This window comes from Passer montanus, unplaced genomic scaffold, assembly GCF_014805655.1.
Source record: "Passer montanus isolate IOZ18808 unplaced genomic scaffold, ASM1480565v1 scaffold77, whole genome shotgun sequence".
NCBI classification, from domain to species: domain Eukaryota; kingdom Metazoa; phylum Chordata; class Aves; order Passeriformes; family Passeridae; genus Passer; species Passer montanus.
The window spans coordinates 2,837,534-2,857,347 of NW_024372923.1; the positions used below are offsets into that span (position 1 = coordinate 2,837,534).

The window sequence follows — 19,814 nt, forward strand, 5'->3', positions numbered from 1 at the left end:
ATTCCATGCTTTCCAGCTCCTCAGGAGCGCCTGCGTGTGTGCAGTGAGTGCAGGTTACCCTGCTGGGGTTTGCTTGATGCTGTTTCCATGGAAACTTCTCAATTCCACGTCAGGAAGTGACCAGTGGGAAAGGGACAGGCAGAGGCCAAGAGCCTCATCCGTCCCCAGAGAAAAAAGAATGAGGAAACTCTCAGTTCACCAGGAACCTTTTTATTTAAATATATAAAACATAGTATTTTGGCAAACATTCATTTTCTCATTAAATAAGGTAAAATCACTGAAGGGAAATGCATTGCATCAGTAAAAACCAAGGAGAAGCCACCCCGGGGTTCATCTGCCCAGGGCTGGGGTCAGGTGCAGATTTACGTGGGACAGGAAAAGCCTGTAAGCGACAGCCTGCGGTAGGTACAGCAGAGAACCTGGAGTAACTGCTGGGGTTAAATGAATGTCCTGGCAAAAGCAGCTTTTAGTAGGCACTAAATCCAAATTCTACCTCTGAACTAGGACAAACTGATGGAGTTTCACCCACGTGCTCATCTCTTCCCACTGTGTCTCAACACCTTACACCTCCCACCGAAGTGAACCAAGCAACACGTACCAGAGGAAAAGCTGCCCGGGGCAGTGAGAGCCCCGGGATTCCCGGATCGATCTGTAAGGCCACTCGCAGTCTGGGCTCATCCCTGCCCGTGGGGGCTGCAGCAGCAGGGACAACATTCCCTCCTTCCACAGGCACAGGAGCGGGCGGATGGACACGGCCCAGCACACGGGCTGCTGAAAGCTGGCACTGATTTAAACACGGAGCTGCTCTAATTCTCAGGTACTTCACTACAAAGCACTAAGGGACATTACAGCATCTGCCACGTGCTCATGGGGTTGATCCAGCAGGGATTGATCCAGAAGGCTCTATGTGACACGGGAGCTCCAGCGTCTCCCTTCCCATGTTTAGACTAAACTAGAACAGGACAGGACAGGACACACACACGACGGCCACGACCAGCTCCCCCTCCTGTGCACCTCCTGCGCTCCAGCTGCGGCTGCTTTGCTCCAGCTCCAGACCCGGTGCCTCTAAAAGGTGCTGCTGGAAGCCGTGGTGGTCAGGCGCCTCCCGATGTAAATCCTGCAGGGTCACACACGCTCAGCCAGGCTGCTTCAGTGCTGGCAGTGCTCCCCCTGCCAGGCCCCTGCCCTGGAATTCCCGGCAGGAGCAGCCCTGCCAGCTGTACCAGGCAGGAGCAGAGCTGCCCCAGAGACTGCCCCTGGCCTGGTACCCCTCCCAGCCCCAGGGCCCAGCGCCTGCCCCCACGCCCCTGTGGGAAGGAAACAGCCCCTATTCCTCCCAGGAAGAAATAAAAAACTTTACGGAGTAATTTAAAATAATATTAAATATTTTTAAATCAGTGTCAGTGGAACTTCAAAATTTCAATATTAGCTTTTTGCTTTGCTGATCTCCTGGTTGTGAGATAGAGTCTCATCTCCAGTAGAGACAAGTGCTGTGTGACTACAGTTCCAGTGTACAGAATTCCTCATTTCCCTGCCTCTTAATTGTTCTGAGAAGTTCCCAACCAGGGAGAAAATCAGAAAACTTAAACCATCCGGCAATACCAGCGGCAGGAAGCACTTCCTAAATAACCATCTTGGACAAAGAGGAAATTGGGAATCAGAATCAGGCCTCAAAAAAGCAGGTTAAAAAATGTCTTCTTTTTTTTTTGTTTTCAATTGAACCTTACCCCAGTCCAATGGCCAGCAGGTGAGAGAGCAGCAGGGATGGGAGGAAAACCTTCAGGAATTCTGCAGAGAATATCCCCCCTTTCTTCATGACACTGGTGTTCCTCATGCTGAGCGTGGCTGTGCGCCGGGGGTGCTTGAAGAGGAATTCCCTGGATGTGGGGAAGGAAGGTGAGGCGTGTGTGCAGCCAGGGAAGCTGCAGGAGCTCTCCCAGCAGCGGTGGCAGCACTCACTTGGGCGGGATGTTCTCGGGCCGGCTGGACCAGTCCCAGATCCAATCCGCGTTCTTCCTCAGCAGCCGCTCCACCTCCCTCCTCCTCTCCAGGAAATCCTCCTCAGACTGCAAGCGAGAGCCACCAGCCCTGAGCAGGACAGCTGCAGCTGCCAGAGCTCCTGAGAGCCAGGAGCACTGCCAGGCCGGCCCGGACACCCCCTTCCACCCCCGGGAAGAGTTCACATCCCAGACCAAGAGAGGGAGCAGGGAGAGCCATCCTCAGAGTGGGGTGAGAATGGCAAAGACCATATCCCATATCCCATATCCCATATGTGCCCGAGACAACACTGCCCTGCAGTGAAATCCCAGAGCCCAGCTTTCATCCTTATGCACAGTCCCAAAATTGTCCCATCTCCCAGCCCTGATGGACACTGGGCACAGGGACTCCTGGCCATGCTCCGAGCTGGCAGGTGTCACTGGCAGTCCCTGTGCAGCCCCTGCAGGTGAGCCTGGCCAGGTGTGTGCTCCCAGACCAAGCCCCCAGCCCCAGCTCTGGTGCAGCTGCAGCACAAACGCTGAGTCAGGGCAGAGCTCCTGGCTCAGCTCGGCTCCATTCCACACAGCCCAGGCCTTGGGATAAAAATAGATCCTGCTCCCAGAATTCCAACAGCTCTTGATGCACACACACACATGGGATGGAAATAAAACTGTCCAGGCAGCTGGAATGCTGATGGCTTTCTAACTTGGGCTTATTTGTTCTCAAAGTCTAAATAATGATCTTTAAACAGCTGAAGGGTGTTTCTGACAATGTAAAAGAATAATTTCCAGTAATAATTAACTTGCAGTACCACATTTAGCTAACCTAAAGCTGGGTCCTCAGAGTCTGGCAGGAGCTGTAGAAATGATGCAGAAAAACTCACTTCCTTGAAATACTTCCTTCCTAAAAATGCTTTGTGAGTCATTTTTTTTTCATATTAAAAGCTAATTTATTAACTGAAGACTTCAGATTTCAGCCTGTCATCCTGCAATAAGCCCTGTATTGATTAAATATGGTCAATGTACATCCTTTCCCCCCCTCTTGATGCAAATGTGTTTATTCATTTTCCTTGCAAGGTAAACAAACCTACAAAGTGAAATCAGAAAGAACAGGGAGTTTGCCAAAGCAGCACGTATTCAGGTTTGTATAAATTGTTGAAATACCTGGAATCAAAGCTATGGCATGGCTTGGGAGTTGTGTATTTTTGGCTGCCATATTTAAATGACTCTAGAAATTCTTGCTGCCATCAAAATATCTTTTAAAATTCCTACGGAATTGGTAGAGGTGCATTTCAACATTGGTGGGGGATGCAGGAAATGCACTCCATCAGCAGCCAAAGGGAGAGGGCAAATCCTTCTGAAAAATCTCAGGCACAGACTGGAAAGGCCAAACCAAGACATCCCCACGTGTCAGGAACAAGCACAGGCAGCCTGGATGTGCCAGGGCTGCTGTGAGCTGGGGAAGTCTCTGCTGCAGCAGCCTCTGCTGCTCCTGCCCAAGCACAGAGCCAGAGCTGCCCTGCCCAGCACGGTGAGGACCTTACCTGGAAGCTGTTCTTCTCCCCGCTGCTGTGGCTCTCTATCTCCAGAGCTCTGTGGCTGTCCTGGGGGGTCTGCGAGCGAGGAGGGCTGCACCAGGACAGAAGGAGGAGGTGAGGAGTTCTGTGGCACCCTGGGAGCTGGGCACTCTGCCCAGGAGTGCCCCAGAGCTGCACGGGGCAGTGCTGCCACAGCCCAGCCACCCCAGCCCCTGCTCTGATCCCCAGCCCATGCTGGGGGCCCTGGCTGGCACAGAAACAACGGGCAGCACACGAGGAGTGCCAGCGGGGTTTGCTTTGCATCCCCAGCAGCCAGGCTGGTCCCACTGTGGAGTTTGAGTCCTGGACTTTGGGCTTTTCCAAACACAGTCTGGGCTGGAGGCCTCAGAGCCCATCACAACCCAGCAAAGGCATTAATGGCACTGCCTGAGCACTGCCCCAGGGCTGAGCTGTTGGGTGGCACCCCTGCACATCTGCTCTGGTTTCTAAGATCATATGGAAACACACAGCTTATGCACATGTGTGTTTGTTCATACAAACAGGCACATGCATGTACATACACTCATGCAGCACCTGTGTCTGCCTCTGTCCACCCCTGGGAGCCCGCGGTGACGTTGGCAGTGCCCCTGCTCACCTGTCACAGTGGGAGCTCTCCCTGGAGCTGCTCCTGCCCGACTCGTGCTGGGCGTCCAGCAGGATCTTCTCCATGGACATCTGCTCTGGTTTGTGTGTTCACGTGGAAACACACATAAACACACAGCCTATGCACACGTGTGTTCATACAAACAGGCACATGCATGTAAACACGCTCATGCAGCACCTGTGTCTGCCTCTGTCCACCCCTGGGAGCCCGCGGTGACGCTGGCAGTGCCCCTGCTCACCTGTCACAGTGGGAGCTCTCCCTGGAGCTGCTCCTGCCCGACTCGTGCTGGGCGTCCAGCAGGATCTTCTCCATGTCCCCGTTGTGGATGGACAGCGAGGCTGGCACCTGCTCCTGGCTGCCCCCGGACACAGAGCTGCCATTGCTGCCGCTGCTGCTGAAGTGCAGCTCCACCCAGGAGCCTGCGGGCACAGAGCAGAGCTGAGCCACAGCCTGAGGCAAGCCAGCCCGCGGGGACACTGCAGGGACAGCCCTGCTCCCAGCTCACAGCCACCACGGCATGCCAAGGGCAGGCACCTCGGCTGGGAAGGCTCACAGGGCTGGGAAGCAGCTGCTCAGCAGTACATTGTGTTTCTTTCTGCATATACAGATCTTTTATTTTGGGATACATTCAATTTTTATTGTTCAACATAGGTGGCAGTCAAAATAATCTCAAGGACTTTTACTGCCAAGGTTCAGTTATTTGTTTATTGTGATTATTTTGGGCTCCAGACCCGGGGACTGTTCAGTGCAGCCTTTTCCCAGTGCCATTTGTAGGTGCTGCTGTTAAGCAACTGCGGGTGTGTGGCAAGGGCTGTCATGGGTTTGCTCCTAGCAGTATATTTAACACGGTCACATGGGCTTTGTTTTCCTAAGGGAGGGAATAACAACTCCTGCAGGGCCCGGAGCTGTTCCTCCCTACAGAATCCTGGAATGCTTTGGGTGAGAGGGACCCCAAACCCCACCCATCCCACCCCTGCCATGGCAGGGACACCTTCCCCTGTCCCAGGTGCTCCAGCCCCAGTGTCCAGCCTGGCCTTGGGCACTGCCAGGGATCCAGGGGCAGCCCCAGCTGCTCTGGGCACCCTGTGCCAGGGCTGCCCACCCTGCCAGGAACAATTCCCAATTCCCAATATCCCATCCAGCCCTGCCCCTGGCAGTGGGACATCCTGTCCCTCCAGCCCCCCAGAAATGATCTCAGGGAACAGAAAACACCCGAGTCACACAAATGCCAGAGGAACCCCACTGTGGAGCAGATGTGGCCCAGCCCCAGCAGTGCCCAGCGAGGACAGGAGCAGGAGGGCAGCAGAATTCCCTGGATTCTGGGCAAGGATGTCTAGGCAATCAGCAGGGAAAGGACAGACAGGGGCGGTGGTGCTCAGGAGCAAAGGCACAGCAGGAACAGCTGGAGCTGCAGGGCCCCTTCCCAGCCATCCAGGAATGCAGCTGGGGAGAAGGCAGTGCAGGGCTTTAGCAGGAAGCAGAGACATCCCAAATATCCTGGCTGGGAGGAGACAGGGCTCCAAAACCAAGTGGGAACAGCACAAAGCCAGACTGCCCCATGTGCATGAACACCAGGAGAATCTCCATCCCAAACACAGAGACCTCCATCTGGACAGCCAAAGCACCACGAAACCTGCTGGATACAAACATTCCAGGCCACCGAGCTGGGAAGAGATGCTGCTCTTCCAAAAGCCTTTTCCTGTACAGCTGGTTTGTTGTTGTTTGGGTTTGTTGGGAATTTTCCCCTCCACGTGACAGTGCCTGGTATGTGGCAGGGAGTGTGTTCAGAGCCAGACAAACCCTTGCCTGCCCTTTCCCCGAAATCTGGGAAGCTCGAGTTGTTACCAAAGAACAGTCACAACCACTGAAGCTCAAATTAAGACTTTGTCAGCTGAAATCTTACTGGGCACAGTGCTGGGAATGCAGGATAGAGCAGGGAGAGGACTGGGATTGCAGCAGCAAGGGGACAGAAGGCGTGGTTTGCAATTTTCCCTTTTTTCCTTCTCCTTTTGGACACTCCTCAGAGAAGGGCTGTGCTGGGGCACGTGGAACAGGCTGTGATATCATCACTTAAAGATAAAAGCAGCTGTGTTTTTGTGAAGCTGCAAACAGCAAGAGGGCGAAGCGAGTGGCGGGGATGGCCTGGGGACAGCGGGTCTGTCGCGATAGCCCCGCCCGGGACACACGTACGAGCACCGAGCAGCGCTGGCAAGCCTCCTTTTCCCAAGATACAGCTTCCAGCGCTGGCAATCAATAGCAGAATTGCACAGGGCCATGAGGACGGCCCCTGAAAGCGCTAACCCCGAGCCAGCCGCTGTGTGTGCTGCGCTGGCATTTTTCTGGCATTTTTCTGGCACTTTCCCTTCCCCGGCCCATCCGCCGCTATCCAACACCCGAGCCCCGCTCACAGGCACATCCACGGGCTCTTCCCGGGGACACGGGGCGATGGCCACGCACCCTGCCCCCGCAATCCGCCAAGATCGCCACACAGAAGGGGCCCGCAGCCCCCGGGCGGTGCAGTTCTCGGCCCGCAGCCCCGGGCAGCGCCGCTCCCGGCCCTCAGCCCCCGGGCGGGGGCTCGTGCTCCCTCAGCGCCCGCCGGGCCGCCATGATGGCGGGGAGCCGGGAGAGCGGGAAGGGTTCCTGCGGGATAGCATCCCTCAGGATATCCCTCAGGACAGCCCTCAGGACCCCCACTCGCTGCCCGCTGAGCGCTCGAACGCGGACACGGGGGGTTTCGGAGGATACACGGGGGTGTTTCAGAGGATACACCGAGAGGCTCTCAGGGGATACACGGAGAGGTTTCACAGCAGACACGGAGAGGTTTCACAGCAGACACGGAGGGATTTCAGAGGACACACGGAGGGATTTCAGAGGATACACGGAGGGGGTTTCGCAGCAGACACATCCTCTTGCAAACTCGCAGCTCACGGCCGCTAAGCCAGCCCCGACAGCGACCCATACACGGCCTTAAAACAGGCAATAGTCACAGGAGGGCTGAGGTGGAAGGGACCGCAGGCATCATCGAGCCCGGCTCTTAGCCCTGTCAGAACAGCCCCAAGAAAATTAATAAATAATGACATAGATAATAAATAAATCCTCTCCTTTTTGGGCTTTAATTGACGCGATGCCATCAGGGCTCTCCACTTAACTCGTGTTGTTGTTCGAAAGCAGATACCGATTTACTGCTGGGACTTCGTAAAGACAAACCTGATTTTATTTAGCCAAAGTATTAACTCACTTAAAGCACGCAGGCTATTTTTAACCTTGTCTGGAATTGTTTTCACTTGTGCCTTTCGGCCCGAGGGGGTCTCAGGGGATACACGGAGGGGTTTCACAGCAGACACGGAGGGATTTCAGAGGACACACGGAGGGATTTCAGAGGATACATGGAGGGGGTTTCGCAGCAGACACATCCTCTTGCAAACTCGCAGCTCGCGGCCGCTAAGCCAGCCCCGACAGCGAACCATACACGGCCTTAAAACAGGCAATAGTCACAGGAGGGCTGAGGTGGAAGGGACCGCAGGCATCATCGAGCCCGGCTCTTAGCCCTGTCAGAACAGCCCCAAGAAAATTAATAAATAATGACATAGATAATAAATAAATCCTCTCCTTTTTGGGCTTTAATTGACGCGATGCCATCAGGGCTCTCCACTTAACTCGTGTTGTTGTTCGAAAGCAGATACCGATTTACTGCTGGGACTTCGTAAAGACAAACCTGATTTTATTTAGCCAAAGTATTAACTCACTTAAAGCACGCAGGCTATTTTTAACCTTGTCTGGAATTGTTTTCACTTGTGCCTTTCGGCAGCCGAGTCACGAAGCCCAAGTGGAACCCGTCAGTAAATTGTCCGTGAGGAACATCGCTTTGTAGCCTTCCCCGAAGGAGAGGCCAGGCTGTGAGGATGCGGCCGTGTCACCGCGCAGCCGATGGGTCCGGGGCGGTGGAGCCAGCGAGGGGCTGTGCGCGGCAGGAGCCAGCCGGCCCCGGGGCTGCGCTCCCGCTGCTGCCGCGGCGCTCTGCTGCTCCCTGCTGCCGGCAGCCCGCCCGCCTGCCTGCCGGGCACGGCACGGCTCGGCTCGGCACGGCACGGAACGGCACGGTACGGAACGGGGCACGGCTCGGGGCACGGCAGGGAACGGGCATGGCACGGCACGGTACGGAACGGGGCACGGGTGTGGCATTCACATGCCCTCTGAACAGAGAGAAGCTGTGAGAGAAGAAGGAAAAACATAACTCCTGTCTCGCTTGCTGTGCTGAAGTAGAAGGCGAGGTTGAGATCGTTCACCCGACGTGAAGTGTTTTGTTCCCTTGGCCTGTCAGGGCTGGGGTGTGTGTGTGTGTCGGGGCTGTCTGCAGACACTCACGGGACGGTCAGAGCAAGGGTGAGTGCAAGGCAGGTTCACTTTAGATGCAGTGTATATAGTATAGAATAACAAAGTCATTCTTTAGCCTTCTGGTGATGGAGTCAGATGCATCATTCTCTCCCCTTCATCGGGTCACCTTTGATTTGTAATACTCGGGGCTACGGCAGGTTCTGCCTCCAGGAGCTGCTCCTCTCCTGCAGGCAGCACTGCCTCGGCTGTGAGGGATGGGATGCACACCAAGTTTTGCCTCCCAGAACCTGCTCCTCTCCTGCAGCCAGCACTGCCTCGGCTGTGAGGAACAGGGGCTCAGCCCTGCGGGCACGCAGCCATGGCTGCCTGCCTCAGGAGGGACGTGGGGATCGTGGAATCACACAGCCCCAGAAGAGTTTGGGTTGGAGGGACCTCAAATCTCACCCAGTGCCACCCCTGCCATGGCAGGGACACCTTCCCCTGTCCCAGGTGCTCCAGCCCCAGTGTCCAGCCTGGCCTTGGGCACTGCCCGGGATCCAGGGGCAGCCACAGCTACTCTTTCATCAGTCATTGGGTGAATGATTTTATTTCCATGTATAATTTGATGGCAGAAACTTTTGGGTTATTGGCAGAAACACACTGCGGTGTCATCAGGAAAAATTGTGAATTTTCCTGTTGTTGGATAAAGTCTTTGAAAGGTTATTGATTTGTTGCACTGCTGTCCTCTGCACAGCTGGGACTCGCTCTAATCTTATTTACTTGCATGTCACAAGCCAATCATGTATTGATTAATTCCCTTTAAGCCAGAAGCAGTGACCATCTCCACAGAATAACAAAGGCATTGATTTGGGTATGGAGTCACACTTGCTGCTCAGACAGCTTCAACTTTGTGTTTGGTTTTCTGCCTCTGGGTTGGGCCTGACATGAGGGCTCAGCCCAGCTGTAAGGGACAGGTATTTCAGGCATTGCACAGAAGTTGTTTATAATCCCAAACCCGTGATAAACTTGCATTAGTTTAGAAATTGATCATGTTAACTGACATTTCTTTGGTTTCTTACTAATAAAAATCAAAGTAATCCACCCACTTCCTAGTGGTACAATGCGAGACAGTGAGAATTTCAGGAGTGATTTGGGAAAATGTGCCTACTGCTCCTGCCAGGAGGGGACAGCCGGGGAAATGATTCTGTGATTCCGTGACTGTGCAGACACGGGCTCAAACCCCATGAAATCTGAGCACTGCCTGCCTCCCACCCAGGGGCTGGTCATTAACCTCGCTGGCTGCCTCTGGAAGTGGAACCGTGTGTGTATTTCACGCTGAGCGTTTCTTGCAGCCAGGTTCATCATTACCCACCCAGCTGCTCCGCGTCCTTCCCGCGCTGCGGCCGCTGCTCTCAGCCAGGGACACAGCAAGGTGTCCCTGCCCACGGCGGGTGGAGCACGAGGAGCCTTAAGGTCCTTGCAGCCCAAACCCCTGCGAGACTTGCTGATTCTGACTGTGCTCAATTAATAGACAGTTAATAGAAAGATAATAAATAGTTAATAAAGCCGTGTGTGGTGCGGCTGCTGCCGCGGCAGGGCTGTGCCGTGTCCTGGGCCATGTCTGTCACGTTCCTCAGCAGTCCCCACACGCTTTGTGCCGTTCTGTGGTGGCTGCACAGGGGCAGTGATCCTGCTGACCTGAGCTCGGTGTCACAGGGAGCTCAGAACCAGCTGGCACAGTGGGACAGGGCACAAGCCAGGCTTAAACCAACCCCAGTGCTGCTGGTTTGCTTCTGTCTTACCATGGAAGAAACTCTGACCACTTCCAGTGTGAATCAGAAAAGCAGAGCATGAAAATCCCTTCAGCTCTTCTTTACTTCCTAACTTCAGGTTTCTAAAGTCCATTCCCATTTTTGTCAGCTCAGCCCGTGGAAGTTGCCAGAGGAATGCTTCTCCTGAGCTCTTGCCAGCAGAAAAACAAACCCCCATTCTCTGAGTGATGCAAACCACTGCTGGGCTCTTGTGTAGGTCACTTACAACACTGCCTGGACGTGACTTGTTTTGCTTACAAACTCCCACAAAGTGTTGCAATTCAGCTCTAAAAATAGAAGCCAGTTTCATTTGTCCCCGAGCCGTTGTTGTCACAGCTCTCAGAGCCACAGCCAGTCCTGTTCTCTCCAAGTGCCACTACATGTCCCTGTGGCAAAAGAAAATTGAACCACTGAGCAGGGAGCAGGCAGGGGAAACACAGTGTTGGCATCCACAAAAATGCAAACAAGTTTCTAGGGAATCTGGTTAGCAGTCACGTGGTTCTTGTCCTGCACAGTTATGAGCTTTGGATGGAGGGAAAATGAAGATTTTCTATGCAAAGTTCCAGATACTTAGCTGTTGTTTTGGGGGAAAAAAACCTCAGACCCTCCTCTCTAAAACTGAAACTGTGTTCCAGGGTAGGTTTCTGCTTCCCAGCCCTGCACTCAGATCACTCTGTCATTCCTGTCAGCAGTTCATGGACACACGCTGGGCACAGTTCCCACTCTTCTTCCCAGTCTTCACTATTTCTCATGTCAGGAAAACACAAACTCAAACAAATATGCCCTATATCCTATTTGCTTGTAGAGAATGTGGTGGTCTGGGGCTGTTAGAAGTATCTTGTACCCCAATGCATTTATTTTATCCATATTTGTGATTGGTTTCTGATGGAAAGGGGAATTTTCAGTGGGCAAGTCAATATTGACAATGGATTGAATATTTCCTCAGGTGTGAGGAGCAGTGGGATACAGCACACTGGGGGTTACAGACCTGCTTTATATCCGTGTGTTTTAGTCCTGAGATCAAACCTGACAGGGCCTTGAACAACGCCTGCCTTTTCCCACCCTCCCAGCACTCCCAGGTCACTGCAGGCACGCTGGCACCCAGGAATGCCCTTCCTGTAAGGGGTGCACCCCAATGCCCGCCCTGCACTCCCACAGGCGTGGGCTTCCATGGAACATGGACCTGCAGGAGTGAGGCCAGAGTCCTCTGCTCTGGAGCCAGGCTGGGAGAGCTGGGCGGCTCTGGAGCAGGAGCGGGCTGGGCTCGGGATCTGAGGGATGGGAGGGCTCTGGAGCAGGAGCGGGCTGGGCTCGGGATCTGAGGGATGGGAGGGCTCTGGAGCAGGAGCGGGCTGATCCCGGGATCTGAGGGATGGCAGGATGGGAGGGCTCTGGAGCAGGAGCGGGCTGGGCTCGGGAAGGCAGGGATGGCAGGGATGGCAGGATGGGAGGGCTCTGGAGCAGCAGCTGCTGACGTGCTGCCGGAGCTGCAGTGACTCCGCAATGGCTGAGCCTGCCGGCGCTGAGCTCATCCCGCAGCCTGCCGGGGAAACCTGTCCTTAGCCCCTCCGACCGCTCGGATCCGCGCTCGGGCTACGTGGTGAGCACATTTTACTCTGCGCTTGGGGGATTTTTAGTGATTTTTGGTTTATTTTCCTTCTCTGTCCTCTCGGTGCTTCCCTGGACCAATCGATGCATCACTCCTCATCTGATCCCACTGTTTAGAGGACAGAGAGGGAAAATAGAACCATCTGCAGCAGGGATGGATTTTTTTTTAGCCTTTTGCAGTGTGAATGGTAAAAATCTCCTTAAATGTGTCTGCTCGAGCAGCCTACAGGTTTTATCTGGAGTGCACTGCAGGCAGGGACTCCCTCGGTGTGCAGCATGAGGGACCGAGGTTTCTGCCTACCTGTGCTCCTTAATTAGCATCTACCTGTGCTCGCTAATGACTGCCTGACTATGCTCCTAAATTAGTGCCTGCCTGTGCGTATTAATCAGTGCTTACCTGTGTAATGTGTCTGTAAATATGGACACGTACGAAGTGTGACAGACAGACAGACAGATTTGCTGCACACGAGCCATCTAAAGGCTTTGTGGGCTCCATTTTCAGGTGTGCTGTTTGCCGTTCTGTGTCTGAGGTTGTCCCACTCTGCCTCAGCCATGGCTGTGATGGGCAAGGCTTTGCCCTCGGTGCCAGGAAGGGGATGGCTCTGCCTGGCACCAGCTGCACCTTCCTGCTCCCTCTGTCCCCCGGATTTTATGGAGTCTCTGTCGTGTGTGATGCAGTTGGAACGCCAGGCTCAGATTGCTGCTGAGCCTCCTGTGCAGCTGTAGTGCTGGTGTTTGGGTGATACACGCCCTGGAGAATCGCTGTGACAGATAACCCGAGCCTGCGCTCGCCGAGGAACCGATCTGGGCATTTCCTGTGTGCTGCACTCCCTGTCTCAGAACTGCTTCCCATGGCAGTCCCGTCCTCACAGCAAAGCAGTGCCATCCCTGGCAGTGCCAGGGCCCGGCTGGAGGGGCTGTCACACAGTGTGACATTGCTGTCCCTGTCCATGGTAGGGCTGGAATGGGATGAGCTTTAAGGTCCCTGACAACCCAAACCAGTCTGGGCTTTTGATTCTATTCTGTGCTATTTAACCTAAAAAAAAGAGAAAGCTATTTCATTTTTCTTTCCCAGCTGCTTGCTCCCTCAGTCATTTTAAATGTGTTTTATCTCATCCAGAGTCGTTTTCCTTTCAGTTCACGGGATGCCTCTACTGACACTGCTAAAAATGGAGACAGAGATTAGAAAACACATTGGAGTCCCGTTGACTTTTGCCTGTTATTTCACACATTGTGATACAGCCAGAGGAATGTGTGTAGCACAAAATAATAATTTCCTGGCAAAAAAAAAGACTCCCAGCTGTCAGCCTGGGCTCTCAGCTGACATGCAGCATCCTTAACCTGCCACCCCTCTGCACCTGGGCTCCTCTCTCTGTAAGGGCTTGCTGGGTGCTCAGTGTATGCTCAGAACTGAAAGTTTCTCAGGGCAGATTACTTTACTTTGCAGTGGAATTTCTGCCTGGTTCGTGTTGGCTCTTGGCAGCTTCCTGACCCATAACCCCTTGTTCCTCACCTGCAAATACCAGACTGGAAGGAATTTTAGTGCTTGTGGGGTGATTAAGAGGACATTGGGACCAGTACGAGGCCACAGGAAAGTGCATTTGTCACCAGGGCCCTGATGGAGAAAATAACACCCCACTTGGACAGGCTTTAAAGCATGTGCTGAAGGCTCATGGGTTGTCTTGACAAATACCAGTCTGGGATGTATTTGTGGAACTGTGTGCCTGTAAATCCTTCCCTTGGTATATGCTCAGTTGTCAACACCTCCCACGTGGTGAAGTTTCACCAAGTTTCCCAGTGCACTGTCAGTTTACATGAAGAGTAAAACTTTGGGTTTTTTTCCTTAAAATGCATCTCTCAAATATTACTTTTTATTGCAGATGGCTTGAATTCCAAGTAGCACCAGCAAACAAATGTTAGCAAGTGAAGGCCTTTAAATAATGATCTTTAACATTTTCCCTTAAAACATGTGTTCTCAGCTTGTCACCTTCTGTGCTGCAGCTCTTCATGTATGATCAGGAACAGAGGCTTAAATGGATAAATAATTTAAAAAGCAAACAAATTTTACACATGCTAGTTGACTGGGATGTAGGATTTGACCCCACCCAACCACTCTGGGAGTGAGATTCTAACAGCACTGCACAATCTTAAGACACATAACAACATTTGTATGAATATATTTCATGGTAAAAGCAGACAAATATTAGCCAATACTTTAGAAATCCAAATGAAATCACTCAGGGGATCCTGTTTTTATTTGCCCACAGTGGGCCAGGAGCAGGTACCTGCATGCAGAGAAAAGAGCTTCCTTCTCCCAGAGAGGATTGAGTGTTGGCTGCTGTGGAGCAAAATGCTAATGCATTTCTAGCAATCATTTCACCTGGAAAACGAATTCCTGAGTTCCCCTCACAGCTACAGCCAAACGTGCCGTGCCCAAATAAACCCCCAAGGTCTCAGGCTGAACAGAGTTCTGTAGAAATGACTCTCGTGGAGAATGGCACAGGGGCAGATTTCTGAAAGTCTCTTCTCTCCCGTGCAGACCCGCAGCTCTCTCCAGGCACACGTGATCAGGGATTTGTTATTCACTGCTGCTGTGGAATCGAGATGAGGGCTCCGTGGATTTCATCTGTGGAGCAGAGGCAGCTGGGAAAGGCTTGGGAGAATGTCTGGAGGATAAATGTTTCCTCAAACACACAGCCAGCAGCAGGCTGTGGAGCCTTGGCTGCCCTTAAACCCAGCAGAGATGCTGGGGCTGGAGCTGTGGCACTGCTGCTGTGGACATTCAACCTTGACAAGGTCAAGTGCCAACAGGGACTCTTTAAAAGGTCACTTTAAGCCGCAGAAAGTCCCCTCTCAGTGCTGGGCTCGGGGTATCCTTGTGTTGGGTTTGTGACACTTGGTTATGCTACAATGGAAAATTTATTTCCTTGCTGTGCAGTACAGCACAACTGGAAAACACTCAGTGGTCAAGATTTATCTGTTGTATCCCAGATAATGCCTGCAGTGGTTAAAAGCCCTTTCTCACCAATCAAAATGCTTTTGGGATTTCTACTGTGGCTACTAATGACTAACTAAAAACTTGCTGTGCTGGTAGACCCCAACTTTTCCCTGCCTGAGCTCTCCATGTTCCCAGCTGTCACTGAAGGAAGTAGAATGGATTTGGGGTTTGTCAGCCAGCCCTGGTGCATCCCAGAGCTGTCTCTGAAGGAGGCAGGATGGATTTGGGGTTTGTAAGCCAGTCCTGGTGCATCCCAGAGCTGTTCCCAGCTGTGTCTGAAGGAGGCAGGGTGGATTTGGGGTTTGTCAGCCAGCCCTGGTGCATCCCAGAGCTGTCTCTGAAGGAGGCAGGGTGGATTTGGGGTTTGTCAGTCAGCCCTGGTGCATCCCAGAGCTGTTGGGAACACCTGGGGATGTTCCTGCAGGGCTGACCCAGGACAGCCTTGTCACAACAGGGGAGCCCTTTATTGTCTGTGCTGCCCCTGGGAGGACTCCGTGCACGGTTTGGGTCTCCCACCTCTGACTCGTGCCTGCTCTTCACTCAGTGTTTGCCCCTAGCCCAGGGGGCAGAGCTGGGGGCTCCTGGCACCCCTGCCCATCCCAGCCTCACTGCTCTGCCTGTGCCCCTCACCTCTGGGGAGAGGCAGCAGGAAAGGGGCCAGCCTGGGGAAAGGGCTCAGCCTGGGAAAAGGGCTCAGGCTGGGGAAAGGGCGCAGCCTGGGGAAAGGGCTCAGCCTGGGGAAAGGGCTCAGCCTGGGAAAAGGGCTCAGGCTGGGGACAGGGCTCAGCCTGGGGAAAGGGGCTCAGCCTGGGGAAAGGGCTCAGGCTGGGAAAAGGGCTCAGGCTGGGGAAAGGGCTCAGGCTGGGGAAAGGGCTCAGCCTGGGGAAAGGGGCTCAGCCTGGGGAAAGGGCTCAGCCTGGGGAAAGGGCTCAGCCTGGGGAGAAGGGCTCAACCTGGGGAAAGGGGCTCAGGGGGACCTTCTGCTCCCAGGGAACAGGACAGGAGGAGGGGGAATGGCCAGGGAGGCTCAGGCTGGATGTTGGGAAAGGATATTTCATGGAAAGGCTTGTGCAGCCCTGTCACAGGCTGGCCAGGAGGTGTGCAAAAACCGTGTGGCTGTGGCATTGAGGACATGGCTCGTGGTGGCCTGGCTGTGCTGGGCTGGCAGCTGAACTCAGCGAGCTCAGGGGTCTTTTCCTGCCACAAGGATTCCACAGTTCTGTGATTTAGCAGCACAGGCAGAGACAAATCAGAACCAGCCTGTGGGTTTAGTTTTCTCTCCTTCCCTCAATACACAGCTGGTTCCTGAATTGGCACAGGCAGAAATTCCAGTTCCACATGTTGCCTTTCCCAGTTTATAGGGACAAAACCAGCACTGCCAAAGCTCTGGGCTTTGCAGCTTGCAGAGCTGCATGGAAGGGAATCTCCTCAGGTTTTATTCCCTTAGGACACGCTCAGGTGTAGCAGGAGTTAAAGGAGCTGCTGCTTTGTGGTGCCCCTTGTTACCTGTCAGTCACCCAGCAGGCTCAGCAGCCTGACCTGCTTCCAGCCTGAGGGAGCTCTGCCAGGCAGCACTTCCAAACAAAGGCCATTTTCTGCTTTCTTTGGTCACTTTTTTTTTTTTTTAATTCCCCTCTTACTGAAATATCAGTGTGTGTCCTGGGACTGACATGGTTTTGGTCTGGTAAGGTTTCACAACCACAAATCAAGCAAAAAAACATAGTGGAGAAGCAAGAAATGCAGCAAATAGGATATATCATGGACATGATGAGGAATGCAAAGACAGGAATGCTTAAAGCCTTCCTAGAGTTGTGCTGCAGGAAATAAGAGGTGGGAATGGATGCTGAGACAGGAAAAGCAGGGCACAGGGATGTTGAGAATCACTATGGCTGGTGTCAGAGTAAAAAAATATAAACATGGTCTTTTCCCTCAAAGCTTCTTTCTGGTGTTTTGGGAGTTTGAGGGGTATGGAGTTTGGTGATTTTTTGTTATCTTGTCTGTTCAAAGGGAAAATATGAAATGGGAGTGTGTGAAATGAGTTTCTTCAGCAGTGCTCGGTGGCCAGCAGGATCCCAGCCTGGTCTGGGTGGGAAGGGGCTTAAAGCTCACCTGATTCCACCCCTGCCATGGGCAGGGACACCTTCCAGCAGCCCAGGTCGCTCCAAGCCCTGTGCAGCCTGGCCTGGAATGGCAGCAGAGGGTCAGAGTCAGTCTGGCACTGATGGAGGTGCACATCCCACCCCTCAGGGAACGAGAGCAATCCCCTTGGAGCCCCCAGAGAGCTCTGCTGCTGTGCCACACAACGCTCAGTAAAGACTTGTGTGAGTTTGGGGGAAGAGTCTGGTGTAAAACCTTCTTCTCCTCCTTTCCCTGTAAATCCCTTGCCATTGTGGTGTGAGGGTTGTGTTCCCTGCAGGAGCTGGGCTGAGGTTGGGTATGTTTTGCTGTAAGAGCAGTCACAGTTCCATGAGGGGAACAAGTCATTGGTTGACTCGGTGTCCTGCATCAACATGTGAGACCAAAGGGAAATAAATGCTCTGCTAAAACTATTACTGCTGTTGTTTAAAAATACCCAGTCAACAACTGAATTTGAGACTGAAGAGTGTTACCAGGCAGGAATGGTTCCTTTCTGGTGCTGTTTCCGAGTCTGTCACCACGGGAGCAGCGTGAGCAGATGTGGCTCCCGGGAAGGGATGTCTGCACAGGCAGGGATGGACTCACACACCCAAACCCGGGCTGAAGGGCAGGCAGCAAAGACCCCAGGCCTTCTTAAAACAGCAGCTGCAGCTTTGGGACGGAGCTTGGAGGTGCTGCTGTGCACCAGCACTCAGAGGCAGCGGTGATTCAGTCCCCGTGAGCCCTGCTGTGACCAGCGTGCTCCAGCTTCACTGAGGGCTGCTCTACCTGTGCCTTTAGCAAGGTTATTTCATGGCTGCTTATTTCATATTAATGGCACCCATCTATTTAAAGTAACATGCGTGCCAACTTAGGGCCTTGTGGTTTCCCTGGAGCTCTGAATTCCAAGCTGGCTTGACTCACATAGAGTAAAATTTTCTGAGATGTTTTTCCATGTTCTTTATCCCCAAATCAGTTTTGTTACATCTAAATTTAGGCCATCGGCCACGCAGGCCTGGTAGCAGTCATTTGTGACAGCAGTTATTATTTCATTGCTGTGTGCTCCCGTGCCCAAACCAGGGCTGGGTCTGCCTGTGTCCTGCCCACTGCTGACAGTAAAGTGCATTGAAATCAGAAACGTGCCGCTGAAACCTGCCTGGGCCAAGCTGTCCCCTGCAGAGCAGCAGCCTGTGTCATTGCCCCTGCAGCCCCAGGTCACTGCCCCCACACATCCTCAGTGCAGCGCTGGGCACTGGAAGGCAGCTCCAGCTGCTCTCAGAAATGTGCCACTGTCTCAGCTGGCTCCTCGTGAGCAGAGGGCTGGGAGGGCACCCAGAGACAAAAGCTCTGTGTGAAACTGGCATTTGGCAGCCTTGCAGCACCTCTTCAGAAAGTCTCATTTGGGCCCTGAAGTATTTGTAATATTCTTGCTGGGATATAGGATTTGTTTTGGTTTTTTTAAAAAAACTGCAACACATCGACTTTGAAGATGAAGCATAAAAATTATTTTTAGCATTTGATGCTAAGTCATCAGAGATGATAAAGGAGAAAGAACAACATTTATAGCTCCCTTCTCTTTGGCAACAGCAGAAAAACCCCATCCTCCTTCCTGGCTGAGTAAGGAGCTTTCCTCAAAGTTGGCCTCAAATCCCACCCAGTGCCACCCCTGCCATGGCAGGGACACCTTCCCCTGCCCCAGGTGCTCCAGCCCCAGTGTCCAGCCTGGCCTTGGGCACTGCCAGGGATCCAGGGGCAGCCCCAGCTGCTCTGGGCACCCTGTGCCAGCCCTGCCCACCCTCACAGCCAAAAATTCCTGCCCAAAATCCCATCTAAATCTACCTACTTTCAGTTTAAAGCCATTCCCTGTGTCCTGTCCCTCCATCCCTTGTCCCCAGTCCCTCTCCAGCTCTCCTGGAGCCCCTTCAGGCCCTGGCAGGGCTCTGAGCTCTCCCTGGAGCTGCTCCTCTCCAGGTGAGCACCCCAGGTGTGCCAGCCTGGCTCCAGAGGGGTTCCAGTTGCAAAATAAGGCTTTAAAATACTTGATTTGAATTAAACATAAGTGCTTCTAAAAATTCAAATGCCATTCTAAAACATTTCAGTTTCATTTCTGACAGCATCTCAATTTCTCATCTTAATGTTTTGACTGAAATGATTGATAAATAAATCCATCACCAAAAAATGCTCCAGGCAGCAAAGTTCACCCCAGCAGCTGTGTGGGGTAGTGGGGTCCCCATCCCTGGAGGTGTCCCAGGAATTGCTGGAGGTGGCACTCAGAGCTGGGGCAGGGGACAAGGCGGGCACCGGGCACAGCTGGGACTCTGTGGGCTGGGAAGGATTTTCCAGGCTAAACAATCCTGTGATCCTTGTGCCTGCAGCCTGTGGGGCTCGCTGGAAAGCTCAGTCACTGCTCTGCAGCAGTTATTGCCCTTTTTTGCAAGGAAGGGAAAAGGCAGAGGAGCAGCAGGTTTGGCCTCCATGGCAACGGCAGCTCCAGCCGTGCTGGGGAAGCTGCTCCTCAGCTCCTGTTTGTTTTCCAAATCTGCTTGGCACAAGCCGATTGCCAGAGAGGAAAGTCGTGTTTTCCTTAGTGCAGTGGGGACAGGCATGTGTCTCTGTGCAGGGCTGAGCAGGGCTCTGGGATCCCACTGGGGGCTGCCCCTGACAGGCCTTGCCTGCAGTGAAGGGCAGCAGGGCAGGGAAGCTGGGCACTGAAATCCCCTGTTCAGCTCCAAACTGGGCATTTCCCTTCCATTCCCTCTGGGTTGTTTCCTGCAGTGAAGGAGAGCAGGGCAGGGAAGCTGGGCACTG

General features: G+C 53.3%; 2 protein-coding genes across 3 annotated transcripts in view; one reads left to right on the forward strand and one right to left on the reverse strand.

Annotated features, from left to right (window-relative positions):
* Positions 1–194: 194 nt before the first annotated feature.
* BNIP3 (BCL2 interacting protein 3) lies at positions 195–4,872 on the reverse strand. Of its 2 annotated transcripts, none has more exons than XM_039731374.1 (5): positions 4,396–4,872; positions 3,521–3,605; positions 1,960–2,066; positions 1,728–1,877; positions 195–1,117 (listed from the first exon to the last, which is right to left on the reverse strand). In XM_039731374.1, exons 1-5 carry the CDS (start codon positions 4,467–4,469, stop codon positions 1,066–1,068), a joined length of 468 nt encoding a protein of 155 aa, XP_039587308.1. In that variant the 5' UTR covers positions 4,470–4,872; the 3' UTR covers positions 195–1,065. The 2 variants fall into 2 exon arrangements, with proteins under 2 accessions (XP_039587308.1, XP_039587306.1); XM_039731372.1 differs by lacking the exon at positions 4,396–4,872 and adding an exon at positions 4,149–4,230.
* A 6,810-nt stretch (positions 4,873–11,682) lies between these two features.
* Positions 11,683–19,814, forward strand: part of JAKMIP3 (Janus kinase and microtubule interacting protein 3) — a 52,545-nt gene continuing 44,413 nt past the window's right edge. Inside the window, 1 exon segment of the mRNA XM_039731426.1 lies at positions 11,683–11,885. The gene's annotated coding sequence lies outside the window, so the exon portion shown is untranslated.